The sequence below is a fragment of the Amphibalanus amphitrite genome, unplaced genomic scaffold (assembly GCF_019059575.1).
Source record: "Amphibalanus amphitrite isolate SeventyFive unplaced genomic scaffold, NRLGWU_Aamphi_draft 001202F_arrow, whole genome shotgun sequence".
Taxonomy (NCBI): Eukaryota; Metazoa; Arthropoda; class Thecostraca; order Balanomorpha; family Balanidae; genus Amphibalanus; species Amphibalanus amphitrite.
This window is the reverse complement of record NW_024882696.1, coordinates 60,030-77,094: the sequence shown is the minus strand read 5'-3', so window position 1 is coordinate 77,094 and position 17,065 is coordinate 60,030. Positions and strand designations below refer to the sequence as shown.

Here is a 17,065-nt window from a genome sequence, read left to right as displayed (position 1 = left end):
ATCCTATCAGGTGTTCAGCTATAACACTATTGTATGAGCAGGTTTTTCACCTGCCTCATAAGGCCAAATAATAAATTATTGCCATGCAACTGTCAACCAAATACTTCCTTTGCCATCCGGTTGCTGAGAAAACTACACATAAATGCATAGAAACTTACTGTTTGCCAGCTACCGAACATTAGGAAGTAGGTAGTACGAACAACACATGAGGCAAAACGCCCCATGGGGCTTTTTGCCCCGCGACCTACTGGGGCGTTTTACCCCATCACGTAGTTCAGTCAGAAAACAACGCCTTGCACTCCAGCAAGACATAATTTAACACGAACCAACCCGGCATTATAAGCGTTAGATAATAGTTGTTCAAAATACATAAAAGTCGTTAACCTGATGTGGACCATAAAAGAACGCCATGATGCATAACCTGACAACAAAACATAAAAATCACTCCAAAAACACATTTTTGGCTATATCTCCCTAAGGAGTCATCACAATTTCTTTCCAGTCTGGTCATATAATGATCATATAGTGCACGTTTTATAGAAGAGAGAATATTTCCCCAGATCCTTGCCAGTTCCGAGAAACATCGGTGAGGCGTTTTACCTCGGCGGGGCGACTTGCCCCGGTCTACCCTATGTATGTATGTGAGTTTGTCCAAGCTTTTTTGGACCTGGAGTCAAAATGTGTGGACCGATCGGGACCAAAGTGGGACCGTTTGATTCGTCTCCGGCGAGGTAAACTTTTGGTGCTGGCCTCGGTTCGCTCGGTGCTTCGTGGCACATGCTATTCCGCTTCAAAGTTTCGGTGACACGAAATTTTTTGTCAAGGCTACAGGTCAACCCGAGGTCACGGGCAAAGCCATACTGGCGGGACACATCGGTAACACCTTGAACCAGTTTCCAGGGGGGTCACCGTCTGCGAGGGGTGCAGGCTGCACGTGCTGGGGTCGGAAAACCGTTTTGACGTGAGGTCCTCTGCCTCAAATAAATTTTAAGCTATCAACCTCAAAATCGGTTCAATGGTAGTCCCAGGCAAGGCCTCCAAAATAGTGCACATTTGGTTGAAATAAACTATGTGGTGCATGAGCTATGCACGTGCAAGCCGATTGCACCCCTTCGTACGTTGCCACGCCTGCAGGGTAAACGGCAGCTCTAACTGGTTCAAAACTTGCAGGTCATAAGAAGAATACATTGAGTCATGACATTCCGGCGAGATAATATCCGAGGGGTGCAAGCTGCGCGTGCGGGGGGCGGATAAAGGTTTTGACGAGGGATCCTCTGATCCTGCAGGAAACGTCGAGCTAGCGACACAAAAGTCGGTACACTGATAGAGCTAGACACACGCTACAGGGTGTCATGAAAATGACTGCACTGAGGTGCCTGGAACATGAACTATGCACGTGCAGTTAATTCATATTTTACTGTAGGTAGATATCCACACCAAACTCGCGTGCTTTCAAGCATTTTTGGGATGATCCGGTTGGTTTCAGGTTCAGTCCAAGCTTAGTCTGGGTTTCGGTGGTTTTGCCCGGTGTGTGCCCTCAGTACCGTTCCTCCAATTCTGGCCCAAGGCAACGCAAGAGCGCTGCCGGCATCTAGTATGTAGGAGAGACCGAAACGACATTATATCAGAGAGTTCAAAATCACTTGTCATCTATCAGAAAAAAAAGATAATGTAGCAAATCACTTCAATGGGGAACGGGGCACGATCTGTCCAAGGCTAAATTTGTAGGGCTAGCAAGGGTATGGGAGGATAAGGTGTCCCGTAAGACAGAGGAACAAAGATGGGTGGATCAGCTTGGCACACATAGGAGCATGGGAGGATTGAACACAAAAAAAAGTGACAAATTACACTGACTTATCACAGCCACTAGCTACAGTAATACATGACTGAAAGTTATATATAAGTAGGTAGAATATTTTCAGCCTGGTTGATCGCTTTAAGTGCACAAATTGTTGTCAATAGTTAACACTATTCGTTAAAATTGTGTTTTTCTATTGAAAAACAATAAGCAAGGCACGATTCGAGCTATTGCAATGAATAGAGAGTCGAAAAAAATCTAGATTAGATTCGAGCTATTGCAATGAATAGAGTCGAAAGAAAAATCAAGATTAAGATGAAATTTTCAGCTGAACATGACCGCGCATGACTGGGGTATTTTCCATAACGCAAGTGACTCAGGGGGCTCTCCAGAGACCCCCCCTCCCATCTCCGAAACTACTGGGCCGATCGTCAAAATTCAAATGATGTCGGATAGCCCTTGAAAAACTGTCGAGCAAACCTATTTTTATTTACCTTGAGGTCACCGATAACGTCACAGGTCAGGCCAAAGTAAAAATTATCGTCATTTTTGCTTGTTAAAGGGACTATCCCACCTTCTAAAATGTTGTTAAAACCAGTTACCAGTTAAATTGTGCCCGACTTTATAGATTGGATGACCAGGAACACGGTTCTGGCATTTATTTTTCATTAAACATCTTAGGCTTCCCATATTCCAAACACAAACTTTCAAATATGTGACGTCACAGCCCAAAATTACCTCCTTCCCCAGGCCACATAACTGTCATAAAGCTGATTCTTTTTACTCTGTAGGCACCACAACAAAGTTCAGACCAAGTTTTAAGCGATTTTTCAACGGACAAACCCATTTAAATCAGAATGACTAAACGAGGTGACGTCACACTAACGGTCGCTCCATGTTGAAGATAGGGCCTTGTACAAGGCCCATTTTCAAATGAAGGGAACGAATTTCTTCAACACCAAGAGGCCGCGGGGGTTTCAACCTAGATAGCTAGTGGTTTCTGAACCTCGCGGCAAACTTGGCTATCTCAACTCAAACCCCATGTTAAAGGTGGGATAGTCCCTTTAACAATCTAGGCTCTAGCCGCCGGCTGACAAGTCCGATCAGGCTCATTTTTAATTTACGCACTCCTTGATATATGTCTTAGATACCCTGAGGGTACCGAACTTTTACTTCGAATTTTTCAGGTCAATGCCAGGTCATCCTAGGTCACGAAAATTGTATATCATGTATCGGTCACATGACGCATGTTTTATGGTCCATTTTACTGGTAGATTTCGAAACTTATGTCATCTGTGTCATTTGAGGTCATTTTCAGCTGAATTTATCGGAGGTCAGGTCACTTTCAGGTCAGAAAATGTCAAATTTTGAAATTGAAATTTTTCAACAAAAAAGATGCCTATCAGATGCAGTTGGAGCTCAGCAACACGTTGGTGCCATTTATATTGCTGTACGATGTCAAAAACGCACTGAAAAATGGTTTTGAAAAATATATAATCGTAAAATTTTGACAATATTGCTAATAACTTGGCTATTTTTAAAGATATTGGGCTAAAACTTGCTAGAGTAGTTCATCGGTGTGTGTTCTACCATATATGTTTCGGTTTTTGCGAAAAATCAAAAGTTTTTTGAAGAAAAAATCAAAAAAATCTTTTCTATAAATATAAAATTATATTTTTCAAAATTTTCAGAATTTCGAAAATTCGAGATAGCAGTTTGATAGCCACGTGTATATGTAGTCTACTGATGCAAAGAAGTTAGATCTAGCTTTAAAACTAAGCTCTTGAGAGCGTTTGCCGTATTTCAATATTTTGCATGAAAATTGGCCGACATGACGCCACTCTGACGTCATTTCCGGCCCAACTATGGTAGTTAGAAAGTTGAAATTTTAACATAAGATGTCAAATTGATGCCGCTGAGGGTATACCGCAAGTTTCGTGTTGATCCGTCAAACGGTTTAGAAGATATTGCCGAAAAACGGCTCTGTAGAGCCCCCCGTCATGCGCGGGTTAAAGGTGTGGAGGTTTCACGTGGGCTTTTCATTGACGCTTTAAACCATGCTTTAAACGATTACACAATACACAGGCTTAAAAAATCAGACTATAGTTGGGTTTCGATGTGCTTGCATTTGTGTGCAACTTGTTTTAACAATATGCCTAATGATGATTTGTGTTGATCGATTGTTATATTGTTGTGTCTTTGGGTCTGCAGATAGAGGTAGCAATTAATACAACACACAGTTCCGCATGAGCGTGCCGCCCCGTGCGGACGCGAGCGCTGCTCACTCCTCCCCGTTTACTCGCTTTAGCCTTTTCCACCGTGTACACAAGTGTGTGAGTGTGACCATGGACCGACATCCATGCCAACTCGTGATTTTGGTGAAATCAAGTTCTTTTTCCTGCTTAATCACCTCTTCATCATGCATCGCGACAAAACGCGTCTTTTGGCCTTGTTGGCGGTTGTGCGGGTCGTTACCATCGTGGCCTGTCCATTTTGTTTACATAATCGCTTATTTATATAGTGCCGGATTTATTAGAACTGAATTTATTTAATTTGTTTATTAGAATAGAAATGTTCGTGGTCAGATAGGTGGAGACTGACTCTGAACCCGGAAAAGTGCAAGGTGCTGAGTCTGACGCTGCGGCGCAATCCAGTGATGGCAGCTTACGCGATCGGAGATGTTGTGCTTGACGCGTTCAAGTGATGCGAGATCTGGGTGTATTTTTAGACCAGAGGCTCACGTTTGGCGAGCATGTCGACCGTACTGTACGGAAGGACAGCATGGCTCTGGGACTGTTCATGCGCACATACGCAACAGGAAAGCGGGGCCGTTCTTTCAATATGACGAACTATCGTGCCATCATGTCGACTTACTTCGCTAATGTCCTTTAAAATACTTTGTGAATGACCTCTCCTTGAAATTGTATGTAGGATATATTTTACAAAAAGTCAAATACAGAAATGATAAATTTTCGATCACGGATCTTTTTCAAATCACATCATAGGCGGTCCCAGGGGGGGGGGGGGCACGGGGGCCGTGCCCCCCTTGGTGCTGAAAGATGGGGCCATACTATCTTTTGGCCCCACCTTTTCAGATCGAACGAAAGTTCTACAAAAGCTTTTTGTATGTTTCATTTTCTCGTTTAATAAAAGGTCTTTCTTTCGCAACCAAAATTCAAAGGAAGTTGATTTCACTCATGAGTGGGCTCAGTTTCGCATTCTTTCAATTTGGCGGTCAGCGTCGCTGGCACTGGTTCACGAGTATGGCCGGATGTGAGATATATTCTAATTTATATGGAATATCAGCGTGGGTTTACTTTAGGCTCTCGTAGGCCCAGCATTGGCTGGCATGAGAACCTCTTCGGCAGTGGCGAGTGGGCCCTGCCAAATGAGCGTGGCTCTTCGACACTTAAGTACGACCGCATGGGCAGGTGTTGTGCTGTGGAACTCAGAAGCTCGGTGGTGACCCCGTATGCCGGCTTGGTTCCTCAAGGATTAGCGTGGGGCCTGCGTAAAGCTTGCATGAGCAAGTATATGATCTCAGAGGCCTCTGTAATGTGTACACAGTGGCGGTCGCTGCGGGGGGGGGATCAGGGTCATGATCCCCCAAAGGCAAATATCATTTGGCCCCTTAAACAACCGATGGGCCCCATGGTCGTATGGGGCCCTGATCCTTATTCGATTGTTACAAGGCTCAAGAAACTTACGCCCAGCTATTATAATAGCTCCCACACCGGTCTATGAGCGTCCTACATTGACGTCTGAGGGCCCTTCAGTGGCGGCCAAGCGCCCACATTGACCGCTAAGAGCCCACATCGACCTCTGATGGCCCTCCACTGGTCTTTGGGTGCCCCTAAACAGGCCCCAGGGGCCCAGCTGGCGTCTGAGGGCCTCACATCGGTTTCTGGTGGCCTAATTTCGGTCTCTGGGGTCCCAAGACTAACCTTTAGGTGCCAATGAGGGCCCACACTGGCTGCTGAAGACCCGATGCCGGCCTCTAAGGGCCCATATTGGCCTTTGAGGGCCCTCTGCTGGCCTCTGGGGTTCAAAATCGACGCCGGCCCATGCCGGTCTTTTAGGGCCCCACGCTGACTTCTGAGGGCCCATGCTGGCCTGTAAGGACCCTCATTAGCCTCTGAGGGCCAAACTCGGTCTCTGATGGTCTCAAACTACTGGCCTTTGCAGGTCCTGTACTGGTCTCCGAGGGCCCTAAACTGGCCTCTAAGTGAAAAGGGGTGGGCTTCTCAAGTTCTGAGGACTCACGCAGACTCCTGCAGAGCCTAAGGCTGGCCCCGATGACCCGCGCAGATTCCCTCACATTTCGGCGCCAGGGCCCCATGAGCCGGCGTGGGTTCTGGGGCTGATAGAGACCCATGATGTCCCCAGGGCCTAGGGACAGTCTTTTTAACAGTAGGACCGGTTGGGTTGAGTGAACCCCAGTAGAGCCGTTGCGAACCCCCGCAGGAGTCTGCGCGTGGCCCTCAGATGCCAATTTTGAAAGCCAGGAACCTGTGGCCCCTTTAGGGGTCTCTCCAGAGGTTGGTGCCGTGTACCTTCTCTCTCCCGCCGTCATACAACTAAATGGGTAAATGTCATTGTCTGAAAATGTTTTATGGGTTTCATATGCTTGTTCAAAGCAAAAGGTATTTGTACCTCTCCGAATTGTTTTATAGTGGAAATGTCATGAATCCGCCTGCCCGACCTTCCAGTACCTATATGCTGCACCGATCCGTCGCCATGGTGCAGCGGCCCGACCGGTGAGCACACCGTGGGACCGTAAATGGAGCTGGTGATTTTGCCTTAAACCGAGTTAAAAAAACGCAAAATGAGATGGATATAGCCATGTAGCATAACTGATGCCAGCTGCGTGGCGATTCGTGGCGTAAATTTTGCTACACACGTAAAAACTTTGCCGATCACCCCCCTCCCTCCCGGGTGACTGATAAATGCTATGTCCCGCGAGTGTGACCTCGCCCCCCCCTTTTGCTAGCGGCTGCGACCGCCAGTGAATCACATTCAAAATTCAGATGAGACACATTTTAAATAATCAACGCAAAATCGACTCATTCAAAATAGAGTTTTTGACAGCACATGCACCTTGCAAGATACACTTCCACTAAATAAAACACAGTCAAATGCCTGCATTATCAGTCATGATATACAGTGCCTACCACCAGTATAACGCCTTTTGGGGCGACTAACGGAGCGAGCGAGAGGGTGGGCCTTGCACGTGCGAAATTTCGAGAGGGTACCTCCAACTGACATGTGCACGGCACCTTACTAACCGGTCTCTAGCGATGTGCCATATTTGAGCACAATCGGCCCAGCCGTTCTCGAGATCTGGAAGCGGCACTCTGCACGTGCGCACGTGCAAAATGGGTCCCAACTGACTTGTGCACGGCACCCTACTAACTGGTCCCTAACCGTGTACCAAATTTGAGCGCAATCGGTCCAACCGTTCTCGAGATCTGGAAACGACCCCTACACGTGCGCACGTGCAGCAGCACCCCAACTATGGCACATGGAATTGGATATACAGTGCCTAGTGGCAGGGACCCGGGAACGACTTTCAAGTTGGGGGGGCGAGCCTAAAATGCCTGACATGATGCATATGAAGCAGTGGCGTAGTTAGGGGTCTAAGGGGACACGTACCCCCCCCCCCCCCACCCCACCCCCCCACCCATCGGGTTGAAAGGGACCCTCGGGTCCGAGGGGACCTGCGGTGCCATTTGACCGCCGAGGGTTAACGATGTCCATATTTCGACTCAGAATGGCCTCATAGGTCTCGTTAGAGCACCTTATGGGCCCTAAATAACCAAACTATAAATCTCAACAAGGGCCCCACGCCGGCTTCTGAGGGAATCTTGCAGATTTTAAGGGCCCCTCGGTGGTCTCCAAAGGCCCGTTACTGGCCTCTGAGAGTTCTTACCGGCCTATGAGGGGCCAGTTCTAGGGGCATTTCCCGCCTGTGATGGTCACACACTTATTTTTCCGAGGGTCCCATAACGGCAACTGTGGGGGCCCTCATCGGCGCCTATGAGTGCCCACACCGGTGTCTCTGAGCGTTTCACACCCCCAACTCTGAGTGCCTATACCAGTGCTTTTTAAAGCCCTATATCGGCGGCTCTAAGGACCCAACAGTCAACACCTGCGCATCTAAAGGCCACCCACTGGAAACTTTTGAGGGCCCCACACCGGTGACTCTGAGCCCTGAGGGCCCCACCGGCGTCTGACAGTACCATGCCGGTCTCTAAGGACCCCACACGACTTCTTCTGCCGGCCTAGGGGCCCCGTGCCGGTCACTGAGAACCCCCTGTTGGTTTGTAGAGGGTTCGCGTCAGGAGCTCTAAAGACCCCACACCCGTCTGTAACGGCTCCACACCAGCGTCTATGAGATCCCAGAGCAACGCCTGTAAGGACCCTCACCGGCGCCTCTGAGAGAATCACACTAGCACCTCTGTGCGCCCGAACCAGCACCTGCATGGCGGCCCATACCAATGCCTCTAAAGGCCCCTTACCGGCGGTTCTGAGGGCCCTATACGCCGGTGATTCTGAGGGTGCTACCGATAACCGAATGCATCAGACAAGCCCTTAGTGTCGCTGAGCTTTAATCCCATAGATACCGGCCTTCCGAGGGCGCCACGTCAGTGCACTCATTGCCCCACACCCCTCCCTCACACCCGGAGCGGGTAAACTGTGGTATAACTTATACCTATATTATAGCAATGATTTTACCACCGTTGTACGTTATATATTTCTCAAAGTTTTCTCAAAATGGTCTAGTATAAAATCTGGCCTGCCAAACTCATGGCCAAGGCCAGGCCCAAACCAAAGCGGGATGACAATAGCAGATGTTGTGAAATCGATACTGTATCAGCAGAAACCATTCAGATGGCTAGGAAAATGCCGTGTGATGATGTTTAGATGGGAGACAAGAAGGAAAGAAGTCCGGAAAAGGGAAGAAAGATCCTTTCACGCTGCCTCAATGTTGAGGGGGCGCCGCCCCCTCGGCTCTCAAGTTGGGGGGGCAAGCGCCCCCGCTGCCCCCCCTGTTCCCGGGTCTATGCCTAGTGGGTGCCTAACTACAGGCTAATTTTCAGCGCAATCGGCCAGGTAGTTACCGAGATATTGCAACAATTACAAAACTGACACCTCCTCGTTTTGCACGTGGCACGTGCATAACTTGGTAGAAGGAATGAAGCTGCCGTATAAAAACTACTGCATGTAAATCGGTCAAGTGGTTGCGGAGATAAAAGCTTCGCAAAAACGTGACTACGGCCGGCCGCTCATACTCAGAAATTTCCGTTAACCTACGAAAGGCTACGCTCGCCTCGCTCGCACCGTAACGAAAGACTCCGCTCGCTCCGTAATTATATTCGGCAATGCATTGAACTTTATTATGAGGCTATACGGTTTCTCATCATTATCTTATCAATCCATTCTTACATAAAGCACACATATAAAATCCAGGAATGCAAAATCTAAATCACAAAGTGCCCGATTTCGTTTTCGTCACAGATAGGCCACTCTATCGTCGCTCCTCGAGAGCCGCGATATCCAAGCGATACCACGGGCGGTTCAAGGTGAGGGGCTTCGGGGGCTAAGCGCGCCACCCAACACGCCGCCCCCCAACCATATTGGCCCCTGGCCGAAAAAAAAAACTCATGGATCCGCCCCCCTCCCCCCCCCCCCTGAGCGATACCCCAGTCCTTGTGTGCTGCGAGAAGCCTTCCGTTACACAGTGAGTAAATTCCAAGTCACGAGTCAAGTAAAGTCTTACAAACTATATAATGTCGCATGTAATGAGTGGAAAGCTACCTGAAGGTAAGTGAAAATGATTTATATCGTTACATGAGAGTATCAACCGATTTTAAAAGAATGTAGTGATTTGTATCGTTATTGCCTTCCCGCGCCGTTATTTAGGAAGAGGGTACGTACTTTCAGACGGACGATTCCAGATCTTAGCATTTTAGCAATGAGAAACGGTCTGGCTATCACACTTCCAGAAGAATTCGAGGTCCAAAAAGTTCTCTAGATAAAGACATTTCAGATATTTGAGCTGCATACGGATATTCTTTTCCTTAACCAATAATTTTGCCATTAGCATATTGTCCGAATGCAATTTAGTGGCCACCGTATCAGCTAGTTGGCGGACATCGGCTAAAAACAAACTAAGAATACATTTTCAATCACGCCCCTGTGTGTTACAGACGCCACGATGAGTTTCGCACGACATGAAAGACAGCGGAGTGGACAGCAGCAGACGGCCAGACAACTTCCTGATGTGTGCAACGACTACAACCGTAAGGGAGGATGCACCCGCTCCTGGTCCAGTTGCCATGAACTGCACTTGTGCACGTACTTCCTTCAAAACAGATGCACAGACGAGCGATGCAACAAGGCCCACGCCCTGGAGACGCCCAGAAACATCCTGCTGCTCGAGGGTCTCGGATGGCAGGGTTCCGACGACCTGGCTCTGGCGCTGGACATCCTCCGCCGGCGGGCTCGAGGTCAGGCGACAAGCATCTGCGTCATGTACAACGAAGGCATCTGCAACGACCCCAGCTGTGGACGGCTTCACATCTGCTACCGTCGTGTAGTGGATACCTGTCCGCTGGACGACTGCGGCCTCAGTCACGACCTGCAGGATGGCGGGCACAACGCAGACCTTCTAGCCAGTGTGGGTCTAACCGATACCCCTGTGACAGAGCTCCTCAGGCGACTGCAGGAACAGGTGCGCCGCCGGGCGCCCCAGCCGGCGCTCTGCAGAGCCTACGTCATACAGGGCTGCCAGGGATACTGCCTGCGACTACACTACTGCGAGGCTTTCCTGTATAGTCGCTGCAGGTTCGGAGACAGGTGCTCCAATAGTCACAGCCTGAAGGAATCGCACAACCGGCGGGTGCTGACATTCTTTGACTGGACGGAGGAACAAGTGCTGGAAGAGCTGAGGAAGGAAGGAGTGGGCAGGTCAGCTTCTCGGACAGCCAGAACTCGAACTCCGACAGAACGGGACGACGAGGAGGAAAGGTCCGACCGACAGGACCTCTGTGAAGGATCGCAGCGGGGCCCCAGTGCCGAGACCCCCGTCAAAAGGATAGATAGCGCTAAGGAGGTCGCAAATCATGTGAGCGATTCAATTGACTTGTCGAACCGGCATCCAAAGAGACATTGCAAAGTGCGTCAGCATATAGCAAGAGCGCGCCAGCAGGCAAAGGAAGACGTCTCGAGCCAGCAGAAGGAGGCGGAGAGACAGCAGTGGAAGACGGAGAGACAGCAGTGGGAGGCAGAGAGACAGCAGTGGGAGGCGGAGAGACAGCAGTGGGAGGCGGAGAGACAGCAGTGGGAGGCGGAGAGACAGCAGTGGGAGCGAAAAGAGACGGAATGGAAGGAAAAGGAAAGGGATTGGAGGGAAAAGGAGCGGGATTGGAAGGAAAAGGAGAGGGAATTGGAGAAAAAGGAGAGGAAATGGAAAAGCAAGGGAAAAGAATGGAAAAAGAAGAAGGCAGATTGGCGCCAAAAGGAAAACAAGTGGCTAAAAAAGGAAATAAAGAACATACGTGAGCGACAGCAGTGGCAGCAAAAGGAAACTCAAAGGGAAGCAAAGGAAAGGAAATGGGAGGAAAAAGAAACGGAATGGAAAAACAAGGAAGCGGAATGGCAGAGCAAGGAGACAGAATGGCAGCAGAGAGAAACAGAACGGCAAGAAAAGGAAAGAAAGAGAGAAAGGGAGACCCAACAAAGGGAACAAAAAACACGCGAGACAGAGGAACGAGTGCGGAAAGAATCCGAAAATAAACTAAGAGAAGAAAATGAACGTGAGAGGCAAATATATAAACGGGAAAAAGAAGAACATTTGAAGGCAATGGCAGAAAAAGATTCGCGAGAAAAAGAGTTAATGCAGAATTATGCAAAGCTGATCATAGATCAAGAAGGCAACGAGAAGGCCATGGCCACTATTCAGCAAATGAACGCTGGTTACCAACGGCAGATCGCCAGTATGCAGACTCTGGTAAAAGAGCTGAAGGATAAAGACCAACAGCGAGAGACCAAAGTAAAAGCAGAGGAGGAGAACAAGAAAAAGAAAATTGCAGAGCTGACAGAAAAGGTACAAAGCAGCGAGAAGATCATGTCCATCACTCAGCAAAGAAACGCTGATTATCAACGGCAGATCGCCAGTATGCAGACTCTGGTAAAAGAGCTGAAGGATAAAGACCAACAGCGAGAGACCAAAGTAAAAGCAGAGGAGGAGAACAAGAAAAAGAACATCGCAGAGCTGACAGAAAAGGTACAAAGCAGCGAGAAGATCATGTCCATCACTCAGCAAAGGAACGCTGATTATCAACGGCAGATCGCCAGTATGCAGACTCTGGTGAAAGAGCTGAAGAATAAAGACCAACAGCGAGAGACCGAAGTAAAAGCAGAGGAGGAGAACAAGAAAAAGAAAATTGCAGAGCTGACAGAAAAGGTACAAAGCAGCGAGGAAATCATGGCCATCACTCAGCAAAGGAACGGTGATTATCAACGGCAGATCGCCAGTATGCAGACTCTGGTAAAAGAGCTGAAGGATACAGACCAACAGCGAGAGACCGAAGTAAAAGCAGAGGAGGAGAACAAGAAAAAGAAAATTGCAGAGCTGACAGAAAAGGTACAAAGCAGCGAGAAAATCATGGCCATCACTCAGCAAAGGAACGCTGACTATCAACGGCAGATCGCCAGTATGCAGACTATGGTAAAAGAGCTGAAGGATAAAGACCAACAGCGAGAGACCGAAGTAAAAGCAGAGGAGGAGAACAAGAAAAAGAAAATTGCAGAGCTGACAGAAAAGGTACAAAGCAGCGAGAAAATCATGGCCATCACTCAGCAAAGGAAAGGTGATTATCAACGGCAGATCGCCAGTATGCAGACTCTGGTAAAAGAGCTGAAGGATAAAGACCAACAGCGAGAGACCAAAGTAAAAGCAGAGGAGGAGAACAAGAAAAAGAACATTGCAGAGCTGACAGAAAAGGTACAAAACAGCGAGAAGATCATGTCCATCACTCAGCAAAGGAACGCTGATTATCAACGGCAGATCGCCAGTATGCAGACTCTGGTAAAAGAGCTGAAGGATAAAGACCAACAGCGAGAGACCGAAGTAAAAGCAGAGGAGGAGAACAAGAAAAAGAAAATTGCAGAGCTGACAGAAAAGGTACAAAGCAGCGAGAAAATCATGGCCATCACTCAGCAAAGGAACGCTGATTATCAACGGCAGATCGAAGGGCTGACAAAACTCCGAGAGCTGGTTAGAAAGCAGCAAGACTACGTGGAATGCAGCGTCTGCCTCGACACCTTCGTTGAGCCAGTAACCCTGGAGTGTGCCCACACATTTTGTAAAGTCTGCATTGAAAACACACCGAGACCTGGCGAAGCAAAGCTCTATAACATATCCCCTCCCCAACGACCTCAATGTCGCATGTGTCCGCTATGTCGCCAATTGTCAAAAGTTCAGGTCCTCAGTCTGGTTCTCAAAAACATATCCGGCACCTTCTCTGGCGATCTACTGCAAGGAACCGCCAGTAGACCAGCGGCGCCGGCACCAGAAGAACGGCAATGATACGACGAGTGTGCGAATTCTTGCGGCAGGGCATTTAGTGTTATCGCGAAGAGCGGCGGAGTCTGATAGATGGTGTTATGGCGCTACTATGTATTTCAGACCCCGCGAGACCCTGTTTTTCGGCGATAATTTCTTCAGTTTTTGTCTAATTGGCTTGAAATTTTGACATTGGACATTTCAGCTCAAGCGCCAATTTTCATCAATATGGTCTCTTAACAAAATGCCAATATTTAGAGCACTTGTCATTGGCTCGTAATGCTAATTAGATTTTGCACCCGGATAGAGGCTCGTTCGCTACCGCAGCGGATTGGATGGGAGCGCTGGCCAATCACGTTGCGCCAGGCCCAACTAAGCTCCGCCCACTGGCCGTGACCGCGCTGGGTCTATGCAGGCTCAGTCGGCGGCAGCACCGCGGAGAGGTCGCACGGGGGCCGTGCGTTGGAAACATACATGGAATCGACAGGAAGTGCCTGAGCGAAAGCTTGCTCTTCATTTGGGGGAGTTGGTAACCGCTTCTCTCTTTTTGGTATATGAATACCGATCCAGCTCAGAATATGAAGAATAATCAAAATAAGGATATTAACCTCACCAGAACCAACATTAAATAGGGAGCTGACTGCTGAGTCATGCACTATCTGAATATCTGAATGAATGCACATTCTGGCGCTTACCTCATGGTCAGGTCGTGCCACTATTCTGTGACCTATGACATCATGCGAAGCCTCTGCACTACTCGAAAATATCGATGTGGCTGGCTGCGTCAATTGCTGTTTCTGAAGACGCTGTTATACCTAACTATGCAGAAAAAACAGAGTAGGATTATTAGTCGCGAGCACTTCCGATTGCGTCAGACATCGCTCCACGAGCTGTGTTCGTTATTCAGGAAGCGTTGAGAAGGGAGCAGAAATGTGATGTTGCGATTTATTGCGCATGGTAGAAATGTGACATCAGAATGAGGGAAACAAGCGCATAGGCTAGTAAAGAAATCGCGTCTTTTTGTGAAACTAAAGTAACATTTCAAGCTCTCTAATAGTGAGGCAGTAGGGTACTTGCTTACAGGTATCTTAATTATTTGCAGTTCAACACGAAAGCCTGGGGTCAAGTCAGTCCGCTGACCTCAATCTAGCCAATTATAAAATGGGCTAGTTCTGAAGGTGTTCAATCACACGAATCCAACTCAAGCATGCGCATAAGCATAACATATTTCATATTTTAACCACACTTCTTAAATGCTACGGTTTAAATGTTTACCATGTCTTGCAAATTTGACGTAGGCTGACCGACGTCTTGCATCAGTTCACAGTCAATTGACATCAACGGCCTTTTTTAATGACGTTCAATCAAGCAAAAATGCAGTCACTAGCCCTGAACTTAGTATTAAAGTAGATATATCTTTATTGATTGACAAGGTGCAGGTTAATTTGCGATAAATGCAATACCGAAGGCTAGTGCGCTAATAACGAGCGCTAGTTTCTGCTGTATCGTTATTACTGCAACGGCAACCGCAAGGCAGCCACGTCCAATGCGAGCCGCCCCGGTCCGGCATACGGCCTTGGGTGCGGCGGCTACTGCCCCGTCGGCTCCACGCATCCGACTGACCGGCCAAGGTCACCGCTCCGTCCGCCGGGAGGGCGGAGCTTAATGGTCACGTGCCTGTGACGTCACGCCTACGTACGGATAGCCTCTACTCCACTGACGGATTTACGGAGCTGATTTTAACATTACGAGGCAACGATAAGTACCCTAACAATTGATATTTTGTTAAGAGACCATATTAGCGAAAATTGACGCTTGAGCTGAAATGTGCTGTGCGAAAATTTGAAGCCAATTGGATAAATATTAAATAAATTATCGCCGAAAAACAGGGTCTCATGGGGTCTGAAATGCATAGTAGTTATGTAGAAGACGAACCGCCAGTGCCCCCACAACGACTGTGCGGCGGGCAGGTGCATCGTGTGTCGGGAGGCGTCCGACACGCCCCGGCACTTCTTCTTCCGGTGCCCGGCCCTCATGAGCCGGCGCCTCCGAGGGTTCAGGTCAATCTGTCCGAGCCCGGAGGCATAGTCCGTTATGGAAAGGTGGCGGCCCTGGCGACCGCCATGAGAGACCTCCAGAGCCGTACGGCTACGCCGCGAGGAGCGACTGGAGGGACAGCACGACAACAACTGTGGGGATGAAAGGGAGTCCCGCTCCGGTATTGTGATGCTACAGGGATGTTCACGAAAAACTGACACATTTTTAAACGACTTTGTGAACAAGTGAGAGCTCATAGACACTTGATTTGTATACCTACCATTCGAAAGCCTGTTGAGAAAAGTTTTGTATGTGCATAACTCCTTTAGGTAGCATACCAGGAGTTTTCAAACAAATAAGAAAACATTAAAATAGGGAAATTTGACTTGGCGACGAAATTTAGCGGAAAAACAATGAAGCTTTCGCGGCGACGATCTGGCACCAAGACTGAACCAGTCCACGAATTCGTCTAAAATTTGGCATATTAATTTTTCGAGGGATTATTTTTTATACTATTGGCATATTGTTGGCAAATTCCTAAGGAACGCCAAGATTGGTGGGTATGGAAGTGCTGTTGTCATAAATCATAGCCACAGGCTGACAGTGGCTGTAGAGTGTTACCGCACCATCTTTTAACGGCTCCCGTTAGCTGCTACAGCGGAAATGCGCCGACACCTACACCATTCGGTCGTTCTGGCACGTCGGGGCCACCCCACGTGCAGTAACGGTGATCATCGGTCTCATACGAGAACAGGGGGGAGGGGGTATTATCTCGCGCATCGCCTCTCACCCATAGCCGGCCATTTCTCTCTACCTCAACACCGACGTCTTTTCCTGTAAGTTCACGTGAGAGACATGGTCTGTATAGCAGCGGCCCAAAGGACTTCAAAACTCCTGACGAGTGCGGTGGGAGGTGTTGCAATTCTCCAGGCACGTGCCCGTAAACGGGGGATAATTTCCTGTTTCGGGCTGAGTCGTGCACTGTTCCAAAAACTCGTCATCTGCAAAATACGCTTTAGAAACGAAAATGATAAGTCCCCAAAATACCTCAATAAAAACTTAAAAGTCCACTCTATTTGCACATACCATGATCAACGTGCTGAGGGCAAGTGTTCTCTCGTTATTCGGAAATAAGATATGTCAGTTTTTTGTGAACATCCCTGTATATATTTATTACACGGGGTTAAGTGCCTATAGCAGCGACGCGCTGTGATTTTGTTATGTAATACGATGCATAGTGCTCACCAATGTCCTCGGGCTCAAAGTTATTTGGCACAGCCGAGCTACTGTTATTTCGTTATCTGTGATGTTCATGTATTGTGTACAGTGTACATTATTTCTCGCTCGCCACGGGCAAGGGCTTGATGGGCCCAGCCAATCTGCTGTGATTTCAGTATCTGTGATACTCATGTATCATATCCCCAAATATGAATGTTTCTGGAAGTCATTTTTTACGCCAGGAAGTTTGTTTTGTTTTTTTGTTTTGTTGGGTTAGGCCCTTTCGGTCGACAAGACCATTGCAGAGCCGGAAGGATGATAGGAATTAGGGGGAGACATTGGTCTGGGCAGGCACCCTAGTGAGTCGCCGGGGCTGAGCCCGTCCAGAGGACAGGCCACCCAGCCCCAAGGCACTCACTGCACCCGGCTACGGGGTGCGCTCC

The 17,065-nt window shown here is 48.4% G+C and overlaps 1 protein-coding gene across 3 annotated transcripts in view; it reads left to right on the top strand.

The window, feature by feature from the left end:
* LOC122371079 (golgin subfamily A member 6-like protein 22) overlaps positions 1-16,842 on the top strand; it is a 36,589-nt gene extending 19,747 nt beyond the window's left edge. Inside the window, exons 2-4 of one of the 3 annotated variants that reach the window (XR_006254666.1) lie at positions 10,009-12,869; positions 13,050-13,479; positions 15,291-16,842. Coding sequence is in view for 1 of the 3 variants with exons in the window: in XM_043347169.1 (XP_043203104.1) it covers positions 10,017-13,391 (3,375 nt within the window). In the remaining 2 variants the exon portion in view is untranslated. Of the gene's footprint in view, positions 1-10,008; positions 14,902-15,290 lie in introns of those variants that run through there. The other 2 variants (XR_006254665.1, XM_043347169.1) reach the window with 2 other exon arrangements.
* The last annotated feature ends 223 nt before the right edge of the window (positions 16,843-17,065 follow it).